Source organism: Ooceraea biroi, chromosome 11 (assembly GCF_003672135.1).
Source record: "Ooceraea biroi isolate clonal line C1 chromosome 11, Obir_v5.4, whole genome shotgun sequence".
In the NCBI taxonomy this organism is placed as follows: domain Eukaryota; kingdom Metazoa; phylum Arthropoda; class Insecta; order Hymenoptera; family Formicidae; genus Ooceraea; species Ooceraea biroi.
The window spans coordinates 12,557,649-12,581,569 of NC_039516.1; the positions used below are offsets into that span (position 1 = coordinate 12,557,649).

Below are 23,921 nucleotides of genomic sequence, written 5' to 3' on the forward strand. Positions count from 1 at the left end.
ATCTATAAAATATTCCGGAACGAAATTTCGATGGAAACGAATTTTTTGATGTACGGGAGATCGTTTGTAAACGCGAGCGCCGCGAGCCGCTGTGTCCGGTAATCTCCATTTTTTCGCACGTGAATATTTATCATGGAGTGACGTGAAAAAAGAAAAAAATATCATGAGTGCTCGCAAACCACAGTACAACCTGTAGAACCAGTAGAACCTATGTTCTGTAACCAATATTGAATAAATATTTATGAAAAATGCACAACAGTGATAATACCTTCAATTATTTTGTACACTTTTTCAGCTCTTTTTGACAATCTGAATTCCATACAGACTGCAACATTTGATTATTTAATTCGTGCTCAATTATACTCGTGCAATATATAAAAATTTTATGCTATTATTTATGAGTGCAGTCATATAATAAAACAAAAACATATTGGGTTGCAATAAAAGCTCGTAGAGTTGTTTAACTTTTTTAACAAAAAGCATACGAGAAGTTATAGAAGCACGAAGCTACCGCAAAGAATGTTAATGTAACAAAACGGTATATAATGTAAATAAATCTTTATACTCATATACAGGGTGTCCCAGAATTCGCGGATACGGAATGCACAGTATGATTGTCTGTACCAATAGAAACAAGTTTTTCCTCTGGCAAAATTACGTCTGAACACTACTTTTTAAACAATAGCAATTTTAAGCTAAGCAATAAGCGATCTGGGTTACGCGTGAATCAGGAGCGGCACGCGCACGGTGTTTATGGCGCATGAGAGCGTCTACGCTATTTCACGAAAGATTTTGTAAGAACAATGTATGAAATCTAAATATCGCTATTTTGATTATATCTTACGTACATCACAAAATTATTCACTAAAATGTTATCTAATTTATTTATTTTACTTTCAGTCTTTACTTCAATGATATTAATTAAGAAATGTTCTCTTATTACGTAAGTTATAATCAAAATAGCGATATTTAGATTTCATAAATTGTTCTTACAAAATCTTTCGTGAAATAGTAAAATAGCGTAGACGCTCTCATGCGCCATGAACACCGTGCGCGTGCCGCTCCTGATTCACGCGTAACCCAGAGCGCTCATTGCTTAGCTTAAAATTGCTATTGTTTAAAAATTAGTGTTCAGACGTAATTTTGCCAGAGGAAAAACTTGTTTCTATTGGTACAGATAATCATACTGTGCATTCCGTATCCGCGAATTCTGGGACACCCTGTATAATAATTTTATCTTGAAACTTCACTGAAAAAACGCTGCAAACTTTTGTTACAACTCAGCATTCTACGAGACACTGCGCACGTAAAGAAAGAAATTTTTTGTACGCAGTTATGAAAGTCGTGACGCAGAGTGATGATGAACACTCCTGTATGAACCTGTATCACTACCACCCCCAAGTGCTGCTGGGAGGTTAAGCAATGGCCGGTAGCCAAGCACGAGATCACTGGAGGGTGTAATAAAGAAGAGGCACGAGAAAAGTTCTTCGATGAAGAAGAAGAAGAGCGGGACATCGTGAACTACCCGAGTCCTTATGCGGGACGTGACCGCGCAAGAATGTAAGTTGCCGTAAAAGCGCGCTCGTTACGATGAAACGAAGCAAGAAACCTCCGTGCGCCATCGAGATAATGCACAGAGGTTGCTTGCACATGCGACAGCGTGCAAGTGCACTCGTGGGTCTACCTATAGGGTGTACCGTAATGTCGCGTATATACCGGAGCCACTCGTAGTCAAGTGATTTAATGCGGAATTTAATTTTTCTGTTTGGTGAAAGAGGAAGCGAGAAAGAGAGAGAGATTTCTTGCACGTTTTTTTAATCATTAATATTGAATGCTTCTTCATGCTTTGATGGTGCATCAGATGCTCGCACACGAAAGTGTACGAGGTATGCACTTATCTCTTGATATATACTTTTAAATTTTTAATTCCGACTATCTTTGAGGCGTGTAAGTTATTTCTGTATTATAATACACCTTGTGTAGTTATATTAGAACACTATTTGGGACAACCCTTCGGTCGAACGTTTCGCTTATTTAGCCACCGATGGATCCAGAATTCGTGATGTGAATAATACCGGACGTTACGTGCATGCATTACGAGCGCTAGATTGCACGGGTTTGTTAATATTTAAGAGCCGCCATTAGTGAATTATTTAAACGAGAAAGATCATGAAATATTAAACAATCGATAGACCGTTCATTCGAGAAACATTGCCTTTTAACTTAATTTAAGGATTTTACGATATCAGGTAATAAATGAAAAAACATTCTTTAACGACGTTCGAAATATCTGACTTTTTTAAACACACGTTCACTAACAGGCAAACAAAAAAAGAAAATCTAAGGGCGATTTGGGATACCGTACCGCAATGCGGATTTTCGGCGGCGGCATGCAATTTCCCGAAAACGATAGAGACACAGAAAAAAGGCCGACGTTGTAACAAGCTTTCTGCGAAGCATACGTGCCTCGAATCGAACTTTCATCCTCAAAAAGGAAAATTGCAAACGCGTTAATGCACACACCATTAACCGCCAAATGTGAACGTCACCTGTCAAAGAAGAATCCATTGTACAATTCGGATTGCACAGTTTCGCGAATGAAAGGAGGCGAATTTTATTTGCATACTGTCACGAACTCGTGGCCATTTATCTCGATGTAAATTGATGGAACACTCGCTCGTTTGAAATTCGTCTGCTCCTCCTTAGTGCTTTCGATGACTCGATCTGTTTATTTCCTCATTCCGAAAATGAGAATCTCGTATGGTTACACAGTTACGCAACACTCTCTCTCTTTCTCTCTTGTTATTTTTCGCATGACGCTGCGAGATATGTATATGGAGGTGTCAGTCAAACGCCAATCGTTAAATTGCGGACGCGCGCCAACAGGCTCTTATTGTTAAAAATCCTTGGCAACAGAGCTCGGTATAATCGATAACAATGGTGCGGAGGGGGAAGGGAGAGGGCGGATAACAATGCTCCGCGTTTCGCGCCCCCGACACGTTGCACATCGGCGAGAAAATGCACCGACATACAACGCAACAATGCAACAATGTAGGGAGTCTCGGTTCTCGGACAAGCGTGCAACAATGATAAACAGTCGCCAACGGTCGTGACGGTGCGCGCATATTTTTTTGCAAAAATAACCTCGTCAGGTGAATCGGATTAAAATTTAATTAAATTTTAATTAAGCCGTCACGCGAAAGTCGCACGGTCGCGCGAACACGTTTGTCGAATGAATTAATCTAATTAAGAGTGAACGACACGAAATGAACGGTTGCAAACGGCGAGAGAGATTTTCGACCAAAGGATCATTTCACCTCTTTCTGCCGGTATTTATGGGATTTCGGGGAAATCGAAGTTGTCTCGAAAGTTGTAGTCGAAAGAATCGTGGAGAATGCGCTCGCCGTCGACGAAAGACTTACGTTTCCATAAATTATGCAACGAAAGCCCATGCAATCTTCACGGGGCCATTATCTAGGATCTAGAAAGGGACGTCGCGGGGGTGGATTAGAGCGAAAGTTACAGCCAAGTCGCGGTTTTAATTCGGCTTCGAAGCAGACACGAAGGGACCGAAAGGGGCGGGCAGGCGGGCCGCGTGATTGATTTCCTGTTCCGATTTTGTTCGCCACGCCGCGCGGAGAGCGTTTGATCCAGAAGCTCCATTACCGCTCGCGGGCCGCTTTGTCTCGCGCGGCCGTTTTCGCGCTTAATTAAAAACCGCTCGGCGTGGAATCGAGATTCTCGTTAGAGTTTGTGCACGGTCGCGCGACCAGAGCAAAGCCCCGCTTTCGAAAGACCTTTGAGAGAGAGAGAGAGAGAGAGAGAGAGAGAGAGAGAGAGAGAAAACTCTGTCGAAACTTCATCTATTCGCGGCGGGATAAGGGAAGAGAAAAGAGGATCGTTTTACACGAAAGATCCGATAGAACGATAAGGGTGATAATTTTTAGACGTTAATACGCCGAGCACCCACGCCCTCGCAATATGTCCAACAAGTTCGCTCATCATTTATCAAAATTTGAACATAAGCAGATTTTATAAATTCTACTTCAGTTTTAATTTAATTCTGACTTGTATTCGAGGAGATAAAACCCACACAAATCTTCAATCAAAGTTACTTGAGACTTACGAAAAGAGAAATAACACTTCCAAACATAAATAACGATCGGTTTTACTTCACTATTTCAAAGCCTCAATGGAGATCGTTAACTTTTTATTGATCTTAAATTCTAGATTAAATTCTTTTTATCTGCAGTATGCATTTTATTTTTGCCCTCATTTAAAAGTTTTCCTTCGTCGAAATCGATAATTCACGAAAAGATCCTTTGTGTACACAGATGTCCGATCAAAGTATTCGAACAAATTCGAATTTCCTCACGGGGGATGCAAACCAACAGAAATTTATTCGCGGATGCAAACCCGATTCTTACGTACGCATTTTCGGCATCGAGACGCTCTTGATCGTCGATCTGCTTGCGTTTCTCTCCGGATTGAGTTCTCTCTCTCTCTCTCTGTTCCTTTTCGCGGTTCCTGTCACTTAACTCGAGACAAATCTCCAGAGGATTGTTTCAATGAAGGGAGACACTCTCCGCGAGAATCACTTTACTCCTGAGGAGCCGCAGGATGAATCGAGACCAACGACGTATCCCGACATTGGTTGACCGTGATTTACGCCGCTTCGTAAATTGCATCCTCCCCCAGGACAAAGTTCTACGCGAAATTTCGGGTCAGCTGACGATTCTCAGGGAAATCCTCGGTCCAATATTCTTGATTACAATGTTGTAGGAAAAAGTTAAGCTTTAATATTAATAAAAGAGTAATAAATATTACGCGACGTTCACTTCCAATCAAACCATACATGTATCATCGAAATTTCTTTTACCTTATAGTCGAGTGCGAACCATTTCTGAAAATGCTATAATTTTGTTTGTTAAACTACAAACAAAATGCTATCATTTCGTGTATCGTAGTAAAAATGATTGCCTTTACAACTTAACGCAAAGAAACTTACAACAAAAATGGTGGTTTTAAAAAATGGTTCGCACCCGACTGTAAGATAAAAGAAATTTCGATGATATATGTGTAGACACAGCCTCGCTCCGTGAGTTAAATTGCACGCGACTACCTTCCTCGTAACATTACACAGCATTTTTCACCAAAAAGCTGCACTTTCATGCAGCATTTTTTATATCGTATTGTGCAATAAAATAGAAATTATATGATAAACGAGCGCACGGGGTGATCCATCAGAATTTGTCAAATCAGAACGTGGCAATTAAACTTTTTCCCCTGTACAATTAATCTTTAGTGGCAAATTGGATATGAAAGTCCCGCTCCTGCTTGTCGAAATATTCACTTAATCCCCCGTTTCATCCCCGAGCGAAACCTCCCAGGAGCGCGATACAGAAGCACGAAGGCGCTCGGTTTAATATGCGGCGGGGAGGAAAGAGATGCGACGTAAATCTGAACATGAATATCGTCGTTGCGATACGCGCATAATCGCACTAATTATAGTGATATATCGCGCGCGTTATTAAACTCGTCCGACTAAGAAATGGCCCTTAATATCGTGCAATGGAAGCTCCTACATCACTGACAAGTCCGAATTCTCGGAATTCGCCATCAATCTTCCCCAAACACAAATGCTCGCATTCGTAGAAGCTGTCCGCGTGATGGACTTCCCGTTTCCAAGCGTATTTAACGATCTCTCACTTGCATATGTAAATTTCAAGAAACCGCAACACAATTTTTTTTATCAAGTACCTTTATAAATCTTTCTTTCGCTAAACAAAATGGGCTTAACGAATGGAACGCCCTTTGCAAACTCAGATTATGCGTAGTATCGATAAACAATAATCTGTCTCTGTAATAAATCTTTTGTAATTTTCTTGCACAGTAAACGCGCGCTCCCACGTCTTTATATTCTGTATTGTCTTCCCTCAAATATACCCTTAATTAATTCATTATTCACTTTAACCATTTCTGCTCATCGCGATAAGGCAAGTGCAACGTCAAATTACCTCGTAATTATTATTCGCGATAATTATTTAATTTTCTAATTGAGATATGTACCAGTAATTTCGAGCCGACAGGGAGCGTAAAAGTTCTACACATGTTAACGATGTCGTTAATGAGGCGTTAACGCGGCCGCCGAACGAATTCGGGCAGACATTAGCGCGCGGGTTAACATTCCTCCATTTCCCTGCCTTTTAATTCCGGCCGGAACGTTCTCGCTGCTGGACCTTATCTCGCCTGCCAGCATCCCCTCGCTTTTGCGGTAGCAAGCTCGTAAACGGGCGGCTGACTTAATGCGAAACCGCGATATATCGCAGCTGCGAGGCGCGCGCGAAATGCACCGTGCCGCTCTATTGCTAGCCGGAACCGGAAGCACCCTGGGAACTTGCGTTCGCTGCTGCAGCCATGACCTAAAACTGCCTGACGTATTCAGACGTGCAATAATTTTCCGGGAAAAAAGAAGGGGAGGGAAAATGTAAAACCAGGCAGCTTTATGTTGGAAACTCCATCGCAGTTTCATCATTCGCAGTGGACAAGAATTTTGGTGAAATTCTTGGTTTTTCTTTCTTTTTAAATTTCACTATTTTTTTTTATAGAGATAAATTTCTCTGAGTTATTTTTAGTGTTTCCTCCGTACAGTTTAAAGAGATCTCAGAAAAGAGAAGAAAACATCAAATTACAAACTTTCTTATTCTTCTCCATTATGAAATCTCCTTCTGCATTACTCGTTTCGTCATTTGTTATCTACAGCATTTTTGACGTTCTTGTAATTTTTGTCCTATAACGTCATTATATCTTACCACACACACACACACACACACACTATATTTCATTTCTTGTCGCGGAGTCTACATGCGCCCCAGAATAATAAACCGATCTCCTCACCTCCTTTTCTCCATCGGTCGCGTTCGCCTTCACGTTCACCCTCTTCGATTTTTGCGAGAACGAGCGTGTGTGTGGAAACTGTTCGGAATCGGAACTAAGAGAATAGCACGATTGGTCTCTCACGGGTTGAATTTATTCGCCTTCCATCTCCTCCCCCACCGAATGCGAGTCAGATGGCAATAAAAGCCGTCGACCGAATCGCTTCGTGACGGCCGCGAGATTGCAATCTACGGAGATTTATCTCCATCACGCTGCGTTATGATGAGGCCATCGCTGCTATCCATCCCTAATAAACATTCCACAGTTGGTTACGTCACGCCGATACGAATGAATCGTGAATTCTGCCTGTTCCTCGACAAAATAAATTACTTCTTCTCACACAAATATGATTTTTAGACTTAGCGATTAGTTTGAAGTTTCTCGTTACGATGTTATTTCACGTTTATTTAGAGTTTCAAATATCAAACGCGCGCAGAGATTCGTTCATCAGCCGACGCACCCCACGCAAATCCGCTTCTGCGGATTACATAAGATACCAAACAAGTTCGCAATTAGGGGTTTACGTCAAAGATTTGCCCGTGTCGAAGAAGTGGCACTTGAGGGATGGGCGCGGTGAACTATTTTCTCATGCACGTGGGAGTGAGATATAATACTACTCGCACGCGAAATCGTTCTCCATCGTAAACGAGCTTTCGGTCGTTTCGCAATCGCGAAATTTAGCGTCTAGTAGAAAAAGGATTGGCACAACGGTTTAAACAGTACCTACCTTGCTAGAATCGCCATGGATTTTCCGGTTTACTCGCGCTTTCATTCGCCCTTTCCACTGGCTCGACCGCAATTTATTGATAGAGTGGAGTTCAAGTGGCAATTAACTTGATTTTCAAGAGTCGGAGGATTCGCGGAGTAAAGTGCGTTTCGTTTCGTACGTTTCAGCGATCCCATTCGTCAAAATCATGATACTCGAATTAAGCTTATTATGCCTAAAACAGTCGCTGGAATTTAACGAAGATGAATTTAGTTTCCTGCATTACTAGTGCTATTCCGCGGATGTTACTATAAACCGCAAGTTTATCTTCACTTCGACTGAAGCAAGCTAAAGTGCAAGTTTCGTGCAACCCTCGCAGCTGCAACGAATGCGAGGTCGAATATCGACTCGGGCCAACGAGTAACATCTGAAAAGATCCCCTGCATATTTCGCTTATATTTTTAAAGCGAGATGCATCCCGCGGAAACCTGAAAAGATCAAAGACCACGATTTGCAACGGCAACTACAGCCATCGCGGCGAATAACACGTTTGACCCAAAAAGATTCTCGTTTCCGCGCGGATCTTTTCAACGCGCGCAAATATACTCCCTCTCTCTCTTTTTTTATACATATACGAGTATATATATCTATCTTTAATTACGACAATAATGAAAGAACGCAGCGAATCCTCCTTCTATCTAACTCGTTTCTTCGTTGCTCTTCCAGCAGAGAAGAAGAGACTCCTCTCGTTCGCTTCTCTCAAAGAATGGACACGACGCATGCACGCTTTTTATTTCCGCCGAAAGAATGGGACGAGGAAATTTACTTTCCCCAATGAATAATAACTGTGGTCTTTTTTCCGTAGACTAAAGCCTCGCGCATGATATATTTCCTCCTGTGATCCTCTTCCTTTTTATATCCTCGTGATTATGCGGTGACTAATTAAGCCCCATTCCGCGATTTGCTTAATAAGAACTCCGATATCTGATGAACTCTTTTAAGAAGAAGATATTATATGGAATATCCGTGGAAAATTCGTATCATGATAACTAAATTATGATCATATCTTTTGCGGGAAATTTTCGCGATAATTTTCTTCTTGGGAAACTCGCTCAGTATAATCAAGTCATTATTTAATAATGAAAATTAATGGCGGCATCATAATAGACTTTTTGGCACATACTATGTAACGCGTTCTCCGCCGTTTAATAGATGCAGCGAGGAATATTCATGTCCCTATAGATCACTTCTATGGGCCATTAATAACAAAAGCAAAGTGCACTCAATTTCGTTATTAAAATAAATAATACACCGACGTCAATCAAATTGCTAGCAGATGCAATTAACGAAGTTCATAAATACATTTTCTGTTCTTTTAATTAAAAATAATTGCAAATTGTTGCCCGCATGCAAACGAGCAGGCGATTAATAACAACATAAAGATAAAATAATGGATAACTGTTTATCCCGTTGGAGTCATTAAACGCGATTTATCGTTGATTGGATGACAATGATGGGGAGTGTAATAAACACTTGAATGTTTTATCGTGTCACATGTTCAAATCTGCACGATAAATGAGAAATACTTTGAGCACAAAAACCCTGTCGCCCCCAATCACGCTCCGGAAAGTCCAACGTCATGCAATTAAAACTTCAAGACAGGGATGTCACAAGTTTCCATTTTCAAACGACACTTCCCTTTCGTCTTCTTGCGGCTTCTCCGCTGCTCCGCTGGATATAAACGCTCGTGGAATGCTTCCTCCTGTTTGTCAGACTCGTTCGACGGTAGAATGCGCGTGGCAATGTTAAGCACTTTCGGATACCAGGACTTCCGACGTCGCATCGCCAACGTTTCCGGCGAAATGGAGACGCGGGCGAGTAAGTTAGGAAGACTACCGGTTTCTTTTGCGTATCGCGACGATTCCGCGGATTCCAGGGGCTTAATTAAGAGGGAGTTGAATACGGAAAGTTCGACAGGGAAGAGATCTTGGCGGGAAATTTTCGTGTCTTCGTACACCACACAAAGAGACGGAACTTTGTTCACCGCAAGCGGAAACTCCGAAGCGACCGCTAAAATTTGCACCTCAGATCCTCAGATTCTCACACGGTGAGATCCGGGAAGAAACGCAAACATCTTACCGATGGTCTTGCAAGGAAATTTTAAATTTGAGGAAATATTATGTCGACGGGGAAATCTGACTTTTCGAGTTATACCTCGATCGCCATAAAAAAATCAATGTTAATTTTGTGAATTATCATATTATATACTTTTTCGTATATAATTTCTACTTAGACTCCAGAGTGCTGTCTTTATGTGAAATATGTGAGCGCGTTAGCACGTGACAAATAGATCCGAGAAAACATGAAAGCTCACCTGTACGCCGCCAGCTCCCACGATGAACAGTAACTGGACCATGAAAAGGGCTGCCAAAAGGTTCATTAGGGTCGTGCCTGCCAGACTTCGTAAGTCGGAAAAGAGGCTGAAATGCAGACACACTGTTAGTGAAAGATTCGATAACGAGAAAAGCCAGTTGCGAGAAAAAAATAATTTTATATAACGCTCATAAAAGAGATGATTCACATATTTAAATTTCAGTTAAAAAAGTCGTGGCAAAGCCGTTATAAAAATAACTGAAAACAACTAAAAGAGAATGCTCAGCGCGGAGAATATTGAATCATGTTTAGCGAATCTCTCCAATAGTCGTAAATAATTCACTCGAAAAGGAGAGCTGAATTATTCTCGCTAGGACGATAACGTAATATAAGAAGTGATCGCGGATGAAACGTGAGGGAGAGCTTAATGCATTACGTCCACACGATAGCACTCGTTCATGGGAGAAATATCTCTATATCCCAACATCCTGCGCGAATCGGGAGTGCTTGGTGACTAAACTCTGCGAGTAGAGAAATAAATTCAGTGATCGTAAACCGTACGTCCTGCAGGGAAAAGGATACCAATGGCATTTTCCTGATTGCATTTGCGATGGGAAACACGAGAAGTGTAGTGTCCTATTTTGGGAAATGGAATTTCCGGTGAAATAACGAAGATCGAGAAAGTCCAATTTTATTACTGGACGTGGACTAGTAATCGTGTTATTCAATTGTAAGACAGCGATAATTAGCAATATCCGCAATTTTAAATATATATATATATATAACTATAAAATTATTAGACCTCAAACAATAAAATTCCTAAATCATCGAATATAGAGAAGGAATTACACAACAATATCATCATATCGTTACAAATGCGCGGTGAGATGCAAGGTTTATTTTTATATTTATCCTTTCCTCCTACCTCTTTTCCTTCTTTTCTTCTCATTACCTCAAGAATTCCCGTTTAATTAAAATTTTAATAAAAATTCTCCCTTCTAATTAATACAGAAATTAAAACATAGCACGCTTGTTTATTGCAACCGAAGTCGCGACGGGGCGGCTGGAGGTGCTCTTAAATTATGGATTTGCCTCGTTTTCCGGTCGCTTACAATTAAGTATCGCGAACCGTCTTGCAGTCATCCTCGTGAATAATTTGCCCGTACCGTGAATAATTCATAAATCGCCGTCGAACGGCTTCGGGCGAGAAACGACGAAGACAAAGGGACAGCCGCGATAAACGGGAGTTACAAACGAGAGCTATTCCTCTGCCATCTCAGAGATGAGCGGAGGCGAAGTAGGTATCCTGTTCAAAGGACGGCCACCGCGGAGAAATGCGATTAATAAGGCAGCGGCAAAGGCAAGGATAACGGGGTTAGCTCTCGCGGGCAAACGCAGCGAGAGGATCGAGCTCGAGATATCATATCTGAAAAATTACCGTGAAAATTGTCGATGCAACGTAGGCAGTTTTCCGGTGTAGCACACGAATCTTGACAATTATATATAATTTAATTTAATTTAATTTAAGAAAAATAGCATTTACATTATGCTAATAAAGAGGAAAGGGCAATTTTCTCTGGAAAGTCGATCCTTTGTAAGAGATGTTTGACTGCTGCAATAGTTCCGGCCGCGGTAATGTTAGAACTTGTAATATTAACTCTGTTCTGTCATATAGATACCGCTTAATTTTGCAGGATTATCAGCGTGCGCTTGTAGCTTGAAGCTTCGTCGAGCTTAAAAATACGAGTTTCACGAGAGATGTTACGTAATTGCGCGCTGATTGCTACGTTCTATGGAATTCATAATCGTCCGTAAGTCCAATTCAGATCGATTAATTCGTATTAATTACTTTCGTAATGAGCGCTTGATTAACGCTCTCGTCGAGAATGAATTTACTTATAAATTATCAATGAGCGAGAACTCAGCCCTACGTGTATTTACCTATGTACATGCGATATGCATACGTATAATTATATTATTTATGTATATATTGCGAAGAATAAATCCAGTTCACATACAGTTACCGTTCGTCCTTAAAATGGAACATGACTATTTTTTAGATACGGCATATAAGTATTACATAAAATTCACAGACTTTGCAAATTTGTTTGATTTATTTAACGTTCGCGTAGCATCGACGCAGATAAAAAAAATATCCAATATCCTATTTTCTTAGTCGCCACCATAAAAGCCACGAGTACAAATTCACATTGTATTTACACGTATTTATGTGTGTACGTGAATATATCTGGCACACATCACCAATGAGAAGAGGATAAGCCCGCGCCTCTCTATACATCGTGATCCGTCCTTCCTTTATTAAAATTCTTTGACCTAGGAAAGCCGGATCCGCGGAATTCAAATTGAAATCGCGGTCTTCGCATTTCCGTCGCCTTCGCGAATCCGTATCGCGAATACTCAGCCGCATTTCTGTTCGTGACGTGTACGTACGTACAAATCCGGCGACAAGTGGAAGAGAGATGGAGTAAATAATAAGAGAGAGTAATAATTAATAAATTGAATAATGATAATTTATAAATACGAATACTAATGACATCATTAGATATAAAATAAAATCGGCGAAAGGACGTAATGTATAAAATAAAATATGCAAAACGCGTGACAAGAGTAATAATCGCACACGATATGATAAGGGAAAAATAAATTACAAATAAATTACAGTATCAATAAAAACGCTACGCTGCAAATATGCATTGCAAATATGTATCGCGCTGACCCCGACTGAAATGACAATGAAATGAAAAGTAATCATCCGTTTCCTCGACTTTCGCGAACGTCGACGCTTTTTTTGCCTGCGCCTGGCATTGAAAGTTTTATCGTTCTATGAATTATTCAGAAGGCTGGACGCAAAACGAGAGATCGCGCGTGGAATATCAGGGACGTGCCGAAACCCACCATTGCGATTTTCCCGGATCTTAAAACCGTTTCCTTTTCTATCTTCTCTTGCCCTTTAGCGTGAGTCGTCTCACATCAAATTCGATTATCTCATGACCGAGCTCTGCCGTATATAATTATCCGACGAGCTTCGTCGTCCGTCTCATCCTTCTCCCTGATGTTAATTCAATTTCAAGTTTAAAAGAAAGTATACTTAGCGCCGGGTGCGAAACGTTATTTGAATTATCAACACTCACGGGCTAACGATGTTAATCCGGTGAATCTATTTCAATTATCTTCCGCGCTGAATAATTTTAATTATCAATTTTCGTTCCCGCTGACGTCACGGCAAGAATAATTTCGAGAAGCGTACCATCAAGATCGGAGCAAAATATAGCGTCACCTGTTTAATCAAGCATGTTATGTCTAGCTATTTATTTTATTATCACACATATTACAACTTTCCTTTCATATGCGCGAAAATATAATATATCAAATTGGAAAGAACGTTTAATCTCAGATTAAGCACGCGAGAGTAGACATAATGATATACGAAAAAAGAATATCTCGAGGTACTTTGCGAGCAATAGCTTGAAAGCTTGGGCGATAAACGTCCGAGTTTCGAGCGACTGACGCTGATATCACGAATAGGATGGCGGGACGATTAAGGACATCCTCACTGATAAGCAACGATGCCACGTCGCGATTTATCACAGCTCCGACAGCTGCGATCGGAACTTACGGAGACTTTGCTTCTTTCAGCAAAGAACCTAATGGCATCGTGCAAACTCCTGATCTTAGCTTCCTCGATCGCGTTCAACCTTCGATCCTTAATCGCATGATCATTCACAAATACATTTTCTAAAAAGCACTTCGACAACCGAATGGACTGAGTTAATTGGCACTATACTCGGATGAAATTTTGCTTCAACAAAGACGTTTTCCGTATAAAATATCTAGCGTTAAAATGATGAAATAATTACGTACGTACACGCACACACAAGAGAACATTCACGAAACTTATTTGACCCACTCATGGAACTCGATTAATCTCATTTTTGTTATGATATTCTTTACCTTCTTGTCACTTCCAAATCTAATTTATACTCGGACTAGTTTTTCACTCACTCACTCACTAGTCCTCATCAGAAGCAATATTAGCACCGACGAACTAAGCTGAACTTACGAGTTTTCCAACGAGTTCGCGGCCGAATTTCTCGATTTCGTCTGCCCTTTTCCTTTTCTTCTGCCCAAGGAAAGAAGGCACAACTCTGGGAAGGTTGTGTCGCGGATTAAGGGAGGATCGACTTACCCGACTCAACTTTTTCCTCTCGTCTGACTATCCGTTATTACTTTCGACAAACGGTTTTCCACGTAGATAATTATACGCGCTCATCGAGTTCGAGCTCGCGAGACGCAAACTCACACGAGTCTCCAAATCGAAGTTGTAAACTCGGAAAGCTATCAAAAGGACGGCTATGTATTCTCGGCACGAAATCATTCCGAATTTAGGACCTTCGTTCTGCTTCCTGCGTACCTATACAGCTCGACGCGCGTTAACTTTGAAATCGGAAATATTCATGAAATCTGAAAATACGCGAGCGTTTCCGGAAGCTACTATCCCACCGACAACCTCATCAAACAGCGATCACATAAAAGCTAACGAGCATTATCGGATATCGATAACAGGAACCGCTATAATCACTATTCAAGACAGTTCGATCACAGAGAGATTCTCGATAAAAGACTACCAATGGAATTCGGGAGACCGTTGGCTTCAATTCGTTTCGGGACGAAACTGCGACTAAATCGAGATGCCAGATTGTCAATAGAAATTGTCTACGTGTCAAACTTCAATGGACAGCGATACAGTCAGGGAAGAGTGACAACTATGATATATTGCAGGACCGAAGTTCTCGAAATTTTGATTGAAAATTTAGGCGAGTAAAATCGAGCCGATTCCCTGTATCATGACTTTTTCAATAAAATCTATCATTACTACAGCTTTACGGAGCATTACGAATAAAATGTAACAATGTTATATAACATATTTTCATATGAAGAGAATATCAAGAGAGTATACAAGCACAAGATGAGATAATATTTCAAAACCGTGATTTACTGATGCAATTTGATAGTAAAGCCTTTCTTGCTGTGTCCATCATTTCGATATTTTTATATTATCTTCTATTTCGCCGTTTTATTAGTCCGTCGAAGATTTAATGTCCGAGCAATCTTGCGTAGAACAAAACAACAGTAGTATACGATGTTGTTTTGGCGTCGCAGCCGCCACTAATGGTGGACAATCAGAGAGACGTCGCGACATTTTTACTACCGAGGAGGGTCGTAAAGGGGTAGGTCGACGGATGAAATTCTCGCGACAACGGGTGGAGAACTCCCGAAGACGAGCGGAAAATGACGCTCGTCGTGTGGGCGATGGGGAGACCTTTAAGCCGAACGAGATATCCCCGGCTCAACGCTCCCTTTTAGATCCAAATCGCACCCCCGGGAACAACCCCCGTTACGGCTCCGCGAAAAGTTCGCCGGCACGAAACTTTCGAGCTTGTTAGCTCGAATCCTTTCGCCGCCTCTCTCGCAATAAAGCCCACGTGTTCGGCACGAACATGAAAATCACGAAAAGTAATATCATCGCGTTTCCCGATACGCAGCGGATTTACATATCGGGAATATGTCAAGGCTGCAGTTTAATTATCTTTCAATCAAAACTGGACGATGTCATTTAATTCCGCTCTCGCGCGATACAAATCCAAATGAGCGCATTGCGGCCTCGTGTATCGGATTTTGTTCAATTGCATCGGTCTTACTTTCAGCATTTCGGTTTTAACCTGAATTTCCTTTTTCATTTTTGTATTTCGATTTCAATTTATGATATTTGATGGGCAGCTGACTTCCATCGGCCCGGCGACCAGTTCGAGATCGCATCTTGGGAGTCCGATATCCCTTTATATTCGCGATTTGCAATTTTTAGCGCACAGTAGTATCACGATTGCATGGCTGTCGTTTTCGCGTGCGGATCGCGCACTCGGTTATTTCGCGTCACTGCCACGCGGCGGAACGCGCAAACGAATCGAGTTTTGCTGAGGGGTTGTTTTTATTGCACGAGAGAAATCCCGATAGGTTTTGGTGCTATTAGCCGGAAACACCAACTTCCGATTCGTCGCGTTGAACGCACTCTTTTAATCGGAGCGCGTGGATGCGCAAAATGCGATGCTTTGTTTGCATGCAGGGACCGTAACACGCGAATAATGGGCCAATTTTGTTCGATTTGAATTGAGATTTAAAGTTTTCGGTTTATAAAAGGAGAAATAAGATCCGGCTACAACGCCAAACAGTTGCATTATTTTTTTCAAGACGTTGAGTACCGATAACGAGGCGTGGAAATAACACAGAGCAGCCGTTGCTGCAGTTAAACTTTATTTCCCCGTAGGGTCATTGAAAACTTATGGTCATGCGAAGTTATTCGGGGGCGAAGAGAGCATGCTTTTGAATCTCGCAAACCAGATTTCGTAAATAGAGAATGCGCTGCATTATCCATTAAATCATCCATTAAAGTCTAAAAATGTTAACAAACGACGACGATTAATTCGCGAAAGAGAATATATACAGGGTGAGGCACCTAAAACAGGCCACCTGAATATCTCGGCTGTTATTATAGTGATAGAAAAAAATGTGTCAGACCAAACTTGCATGGTTTCGAGGGACACATAATTTGTTCTAAATAGTTTTTTATTAGGTGGACGCGTAGAGGTCATATGAAGGTCAACTTCGTTTTTTTAAATGGTATGATATGTTTTTTTACGTACCATCTAGTAGAGCGTTTGAAGATGCGCACATTGATCTACGGGTCAAAATCATTCAAGGTCACTGAAGGGAAAATAATTTACTTTATATTGCCTAGAGTTCTCTGCTATTAAAAATACTGTAAACTCAGAAATGAAAAAGTTCTAACCTTAGAAATTTTTTCTTTTTCCGCGAAGTTCTGAGTTGTTGTTATCATTATTTTTTATATTGCCTAGAGTTCTCTGCTATTGAAAATACCGTAAACTCAGAAATGAAAAAGTTCTAGCACTTAGAAATTTTAACCTTCAGTGGCCTTGAATGATTTTGACCCGTAGATCAATGTGCGCATCTTCAAACGCTCTACTAGATGGTACGTAAAAAAACATATCATACCATTTAAAAAAACGAAGTTGACCTTCATATGACCTCTACGCGTCCACCTAATAAAAAACTATTTAGAACAAATTATGTGTCCCTCGAAACCATGCAAGTTTGGTCTGACACATTTTTTTCTATCACTATAATAACAGCCGAGATATTCAGGTGGCCTGTTTTAGGTGCCTCACCCTGTATATAAGAATTCAATGCTTTATTTATACCAAGAACTAATTATGAAAAATAATTATATTTAATCAAAATTGATTAAAGCCAATAAGATAATAATCTACATAGTATCATATGATCCTATAAATTTGTAATATCATAGATTTATAATTTTTGTGTAATATCTCTATTACGTAGTACTATGTAGTACCTCTTCAAAAGCATTTACCTAGAGAAAGCAAAGCATCAAACAAAGAACTAAATATACAAAATTGACTTCACTACGTTTCATACATAATACATAAGTATACATAAGTAGACTGTTTCGTGTGATTTCCTGTCCGCAAAATCAGTAGCAGCTTGCAGGATGCCTGTGTGTAACTACTTCGCGCTATTTCACAGAATGCTTGTCGAGTTAAGAAGTATAAATTGCGCTTGGCACGGGCTTCTCATTTTCAGTTCGTAAAGCACGAGGGGTGAGAGAGAGAGAGAGAGAGGGGGGGGGGATAGTAACGAAAAGCTCTTGAAATTCAAGCCGTCGCGTCGTTTCCGTCTCTTTCGTTCGCGTATCACGTTGTCGCTTTATAACCAGTCGACTTTTCATCCTCGTCATAAAGCCAAGTATCCCTTCGTTCTCTCCCTTAGTCTCTTTATGCTCGCACGTGTCAATCGCGCCTAAATTCTTACGGGTTCGAATTCTGCATTCAGGGTGCGAAATGCGATACTGTTCGCTACTTTTAGCACCCTTTAGATATAACACTCCAATCTTCGCACAAAACGCTTCAATTTAACAGAACTACATAACTATAAAATTATTTAAAGTTAAATATTAATTCATATGACGTTATGTTTTATATCAATATACCAATATAACTAGACACAATAATGGACAATTTTACAAAACCGCATTTCGTAAAAGTACATATATGTATAAACATATCGCTTAATCATATTTTTCCTCTTCACCCCGTTCCGTCCTCTTACCAGAAATTTATATGTCGCAGGCTTCGAGAGAATATCCAATATTTCCGCAAGTTTGTCGAAAGAATCGCACGTGGAAATGCTGCACTACGTATGCATGTATGTATGTGAAACTCATGATCCGAAAGACAAATATTTTATATTTTCATAGAAGCATGCTCGTACGTTTCGCACGGCATGCATAACGCTTTATCATGATGCTCATAACGAAGGGAAATATGGTATGCATAGATCAACGTGATCTATACAAGTTTACAAGTTACTGCACGATAGGATCGTGTTTCAACAAAATAATGGTCGCTTGCAATTTCACCATTTGCGCGCTATGAAAAATGAAAAAGCAGGAAAAATACGAACAGCCGCGCGATAAAACAATATTTTATGTTATTAAACAGCTATTAAACAGATTTATCAAACAGCTTTTATTCTTTGTGTGTAAAACATGGAATTAATTTTTGTAGACATTACACAATCTTTTCTCAATGCGAGCGAAATTATATGTTCTGTTTTTATTTATCGAGAAAAACACTCTCTTTCTATTTTAAAATTCTTCTGAGAAAATCTCTGAGACGCGATTTCGCAAAGTGCAGTTATTATACAATGCTTATTATTATCGTGTCACCAAATTCGCAGTTATCGAGTTTTGAAGTCTCGACATCGCCAAGAGAAAATAATGAGTTTCCGATTAGGAACCTCTCTCTCTTTCTCTCCTGATATCGCAGAAAATTCTGGTAATTCTGATGCAGCGACCTGGATGACGCTGCAATAAAGACAAAATCTTATATTCCCTTAGGTCTCATCGTCCTCGATGATTATCCAAGCGTGGAGTCCACGTTGTATATCGCGTGAACACCGAGATCGGAAAATATAATGAGGTTGTTGGGAGAAAACGCATTTTGATTAACTATCGCAAACTATACCGAGGTCCAAATATATTTTGACAATAATCATACCCATATGACAAACGCGAACTTCACAAAGTATTTTAAATATTGTTCTTCTATTATCAAAATTCGGTTTCAAGATCTCTTTCCAATACACTACATATTCTCAAGGAAAACTCTTACATGACATATGTATGTGACGTGGTTTGCATGGCAAATTTATATCTATCGTAAGAAACATTTCGATCGCAAAGAGGAATACCCTAGTGTTCAATAGCGGTAAATGATAAGTCGCAAAAATCCAGGAAAAACTCGAAGTGTGATTGGATCTCCGTGTTATACATTAGATTCAGTATTTAATGTATCAAACTTTCTTCACAATAATAATCGGTTGAGCTCTCAATAATATAATTCAATTACGTCACGATTTTCTCCCGGCGGGATACATCGCGCTGCGAGAATCTCGGAACTGCATCCGATAATGGACAGGAACATTTCACGGTTTAACGTCCGCTTCCATTAAAGGTACATTGTAACTCCCGCATGCCTTGTGTTATCGTGACCTATTTTGTTGGCGCATCCATGCCGCATCGTTAAGAACTGCGAAATTCGCTCGGTTTACTCGTAAACCGAGCGAGAACGCGAAACAAGCGGAAAAACGAACACGCGCCTTTATTAGCGCAGGGCCCTCGTTTCACACCAGTAACTTTCTTTTCAGTTTTAATAATGCATTTCACGCGGGACGCGCTGGAAAAATTTCAAACGTGTATAATCTAAGGAACTAATTCGCTTATTAAAAAATTAATTAACAAGTTTACGCAAACGCGCTCATCTGGAAAGGATTTTTTCTCTGGGAAAGAGTTTTCCTCGCGTTTCAAAGAGTTTCAGCAGAAAAGGCCAACGTATGCTCGAACTTTTGCTCCAACTGCGAAAATCGCAGCTAAAATTATCAGGGAATTGAGTATTGTATTTTTCAATTATCTAAAATCACTGATATAAAATTATACGAAACACGTTATCTCGATAAGATCGGATTTATCACGTAAACCATCTTTTCTCCAAAATTTACGAAGACTTAAAAATACTCGCACCACGTTATTCGCGTAAACTAACAGTATTACCGAGTTGCCGCGTTAAAAACTAAACTGCAAACTTCCCGTGTTGTGCTTGCTGTTTGCGTGTTCGCATTCCGCAGCAGCATTTAAGTTTATTTCGTCGCCACCCCGGCGAAAAATCCCTCTAAGACCCTCAGAATACATTCCGAAGGAGCTTGGGTCAACGTTGCGGGTCTGAAAAGAGCCCGTCGACAAACTTTCGTATCGTTTGTCCTTCCCACCTCGATATACGGAATTTCTAGGACGCGATTCCGCAGGACCGCGCCAAGCCGATCTCTATCATTGCCATTGTGAAACTCCGTTCAACGAGTTTCGAAGAATCTTGCCGACACTACAAGGTCGAACTTGCGATCTACTCCGAAATATATACACGTACTTCGTTCAGGCTTTACGTTTTATTGACATAAAATTTTTAATTGTCACATATAAATTGCTTAAATTATATGAAGTAAATACTAGGGCGTCGTTTGAAATTTATTCGATAAATTGCATTATAATGCATAACGATCGTGTGATTACGTTTGCAGAAAGGATTGTTTTCAATCGAGGTGTCGTTAACGAAAAAAAAGGAAATAAAGATTTGCATTGTTTCATAAAATGTAACAGAAAATATGGGAAAATGTGCCGCGCGCACGCGGGGGTTGAGATTAAATTTAAGGCCACCGCAATACAACTCGGGATTAATAACGCGGCGCAGACAAGAATTTCCAATAAGCTCGTCCATCAAATATTTGTTTTACCGATGTGCAATGCATTCGCGGCGTCAAATATTTATTTTCATCGTAAATAGGGTTTATCATTTCTGGTCAAATGGCCCCTGCGTTAATTACGCTTTCAACTCCATCGTGTATCAACGCGATACGTTTATTTACTAAACTAAAATGCTTCTCTCATAATGCTATTGTACAGATTTGGAGAAATTAAGTAAAGTTTAAATCATACGCTGCAATCAGCGTGATATTTGCAAAATGCTTATTTTCATAACGGTTCTTATAATATAAAATCAGTCAGTATCGAATGTGATACACATCGAATGTAATACATATGAATAACAGTTTATACGGATACTTTTAAATGTAAGTTTATTGTGATAAAAATCTGTGCATGCATATATGTGTAATATTTTTTGATAATACTTTCTTAAGGGAATGACCATGCTTTTTATCTATCGATACTTTAATTGAAATTAGATGAGATACGAAATTAGAATTGAAGATGGAGAAGAGCGAAAGCTATTTTAATCATCGTCTAAAAATAACTTGCAGAAGATCGAAATATTGACTCAGCTCACTGACCCATAATTTCTTAATCTTACTGTTCTTAAAAAAAGTCTATAAAATCTGCAATTTTACATCATTGAAAAAAATGCAATCGCGCATTTATAAAAGCTTTATATCGTTAGCGCTCGATATGATTGTGATCAGAGAAATTCAAAAAACGCCACTCCAGCCTGTCGAATCTCGGATATCGCGATCATGGACAAGTCGAGTCGTTCGTATACGACGACGGAAATCCGTGATGGATTGGCGGATCTCCGATTAATTAGGTCAGGAGCCAGTCGGCTTAACAATTCTGCCCGGATGATGGCAGATATTGAGTGCGCTTGAGAGAGAATAAAGAGAGAGAGGTGAAGAGAGAGAGAGAGAGAGAGGAGAGGAGAGCCTGCACCGTTAAAATCTTGGCTGGAAGTTGGGGTCGATCGAAGACAGTCGCTTCCAATCGTTCTGGCCATATCGAGTTCGTTTTTGAACTCGAATGCCATTCTATTGAAGAAGAAGCTTCCAATTGTGGACCATGCGGTATCTTACATTCCCGGGCGATCAAATCCGGGTTTTAAAGCCGTCAGTTACCGCGACATCGTTGCCTCCATAAGCTCCATGAGATTTGCGAGACACCGGGATTGTGACGCAGGTAAAATGATAAGCCATTTATCCTCACAGAAACTATATAAATATAGTTGTATAATCGCAACTGTTATATATACTCACGGAATATTACACAATTTTCGAAAGTATGTGACATACATTTCCTAAATGTATACTTAAGTACACTATGTCTACGAAGAAATGTCCAAATTGAATTTGTATCGAACTTAAGTTCGATTGTTTGATCTATGTCATCACTCTAACGGCGATAAATATCGAAGCAAATTCGTCCTTCTCTCTCTCCTTCTCTCTACATCGTCGAAAAGGAATAATATTGACGTAGAAATTTCTTCTCTTTATAAGATTGCAAGTCGGATGTATGAAACATGACCACGAAATACGGCGGATCGATTGACGGAAAACTGTCGGTTTGCATGAAAGCTCGGACGCCCCGAAGCGACGGCAACTTTCTTCTTCTACGTTCGTCTTCATTAAACTTCGTATTCGTTCCGAAAGGCGAAACTTGCGGGAGAATTACTGGTCGGTACTCGGTAGGCAGGTACACCCGTCGAAAGCTGGACTGGTATCGTGCGATTCATCACGGGCGATTCTTAGCCGAGTCAGCTATTATAAGAACCATCCTTTCGCGGAATTGCATCGTGCAAAATGCACTAATCCACTGATAACATTACGTAACACCGACAGTGAAATCAATGTCACAAGGAATAATTCAGCGCCACGATGAATAACGATCGTAATGAGCAGCATTCAACACCAAGGAATAGCTCGCCATCAATCTATTAGAGAAATTCTCGATGATGACATTCTCTAGCCTTTCTTACAAAAACCAGAAAAAGAAAAAAAAATAATAGATCCAACAAGATTCAAAGTGCCGATAAATAATTGCAAGAATCCGAGTTTAACTACGCTTTCGCGTCTTCCATTTCAGAGTACGTCTCGTCACGCTGCGTCGCGACGTGGTCCTTCGCGGGAACAATATCACAAGATTTAATAACTTGGCTGGTACACGGCCGCAATTGTTATACAATGCAATCCTGGCCTGCTTGCCAAGAGGAATCCGCCCGGCGTGTCGCTCACGAAGACACGGAGGCGAAACCGGCCGTGGCGGAGGAACGATACGCCCTTGACCTTTCATCGATCCAAATGTACATGGATGATGACGGGATAAGCGGGCCCCGTACGTTCCATTCGTTCCTTCCACGGCACGCGAAAACACGCAGCAGGATTTTATCGATCCCTATGGTCGTGGCTCGTTACGTCTGCGTTTGCATTGCGGCGTGAAACTTAATGGTGCGCCGCGCGAGTCTCCGCAAGTTGACGGTATTGCGCTATGAATAATTATCGTCCGACCGCGAGACAATTAATTTTGCCAGAGCGGGCAATTCAAGGTATAATTCAAGGTAATTCAAGATAATTCAAGGGCGACGCGGATAGGACGATCGCGCGAAGCCGAGCGCGCGGCTGCTACGAAATATTGCAACTCGCTTGCGCGTTTGTTGTATCATCTGTGGATTCGGTATTGGGAATTCTTCGCTGATAAATCACGAATAATGTGACTCGCTGCGGCCGGATTGCAACATTAAACGTGCCCCGTACGTTAATCAAAGTCGTAACAATAATTTCGCGATATTGCGATTTGTGAAATAAACGCGCAGCAATTAAACGTCGAGCAATAAATGTAATGGATGTAGGGGAAATTCATATTATTGTGCTTGTTCGTGGATTCGGCACCTTTCTCGTAAACCGAACGAAACACTGGCGCACTGTGTGCATATCTGCAATTTTCATGCAAATTATAAAC

The 23,921-nt window shown here is 40.6% G+C and overlaps 1 protein-coding gene across 1 annotated transcript in view; it reads right to left on the reverse strand.

The window, feature by feature from the left end:
- LOC105275293 (cadherin EGF LAG seven-pass G-type receptor 1) overlaps positions 1-23,921 on the reverse strand; it is a 65,289-nt gene that overhangs the window by 19,751 nt on the left and 21,617 nt on the right. The window contains exon 3 of the mRNA XM_020030317.2: positions 10,017-10,122. Coding sequence (XP_019885876.2) covers positions 10,017-10,122 — 106 coding nt within the window. The remainder of the gene's footprint in view (positions 1-10,016; positions 10,123-23,921) is intronic.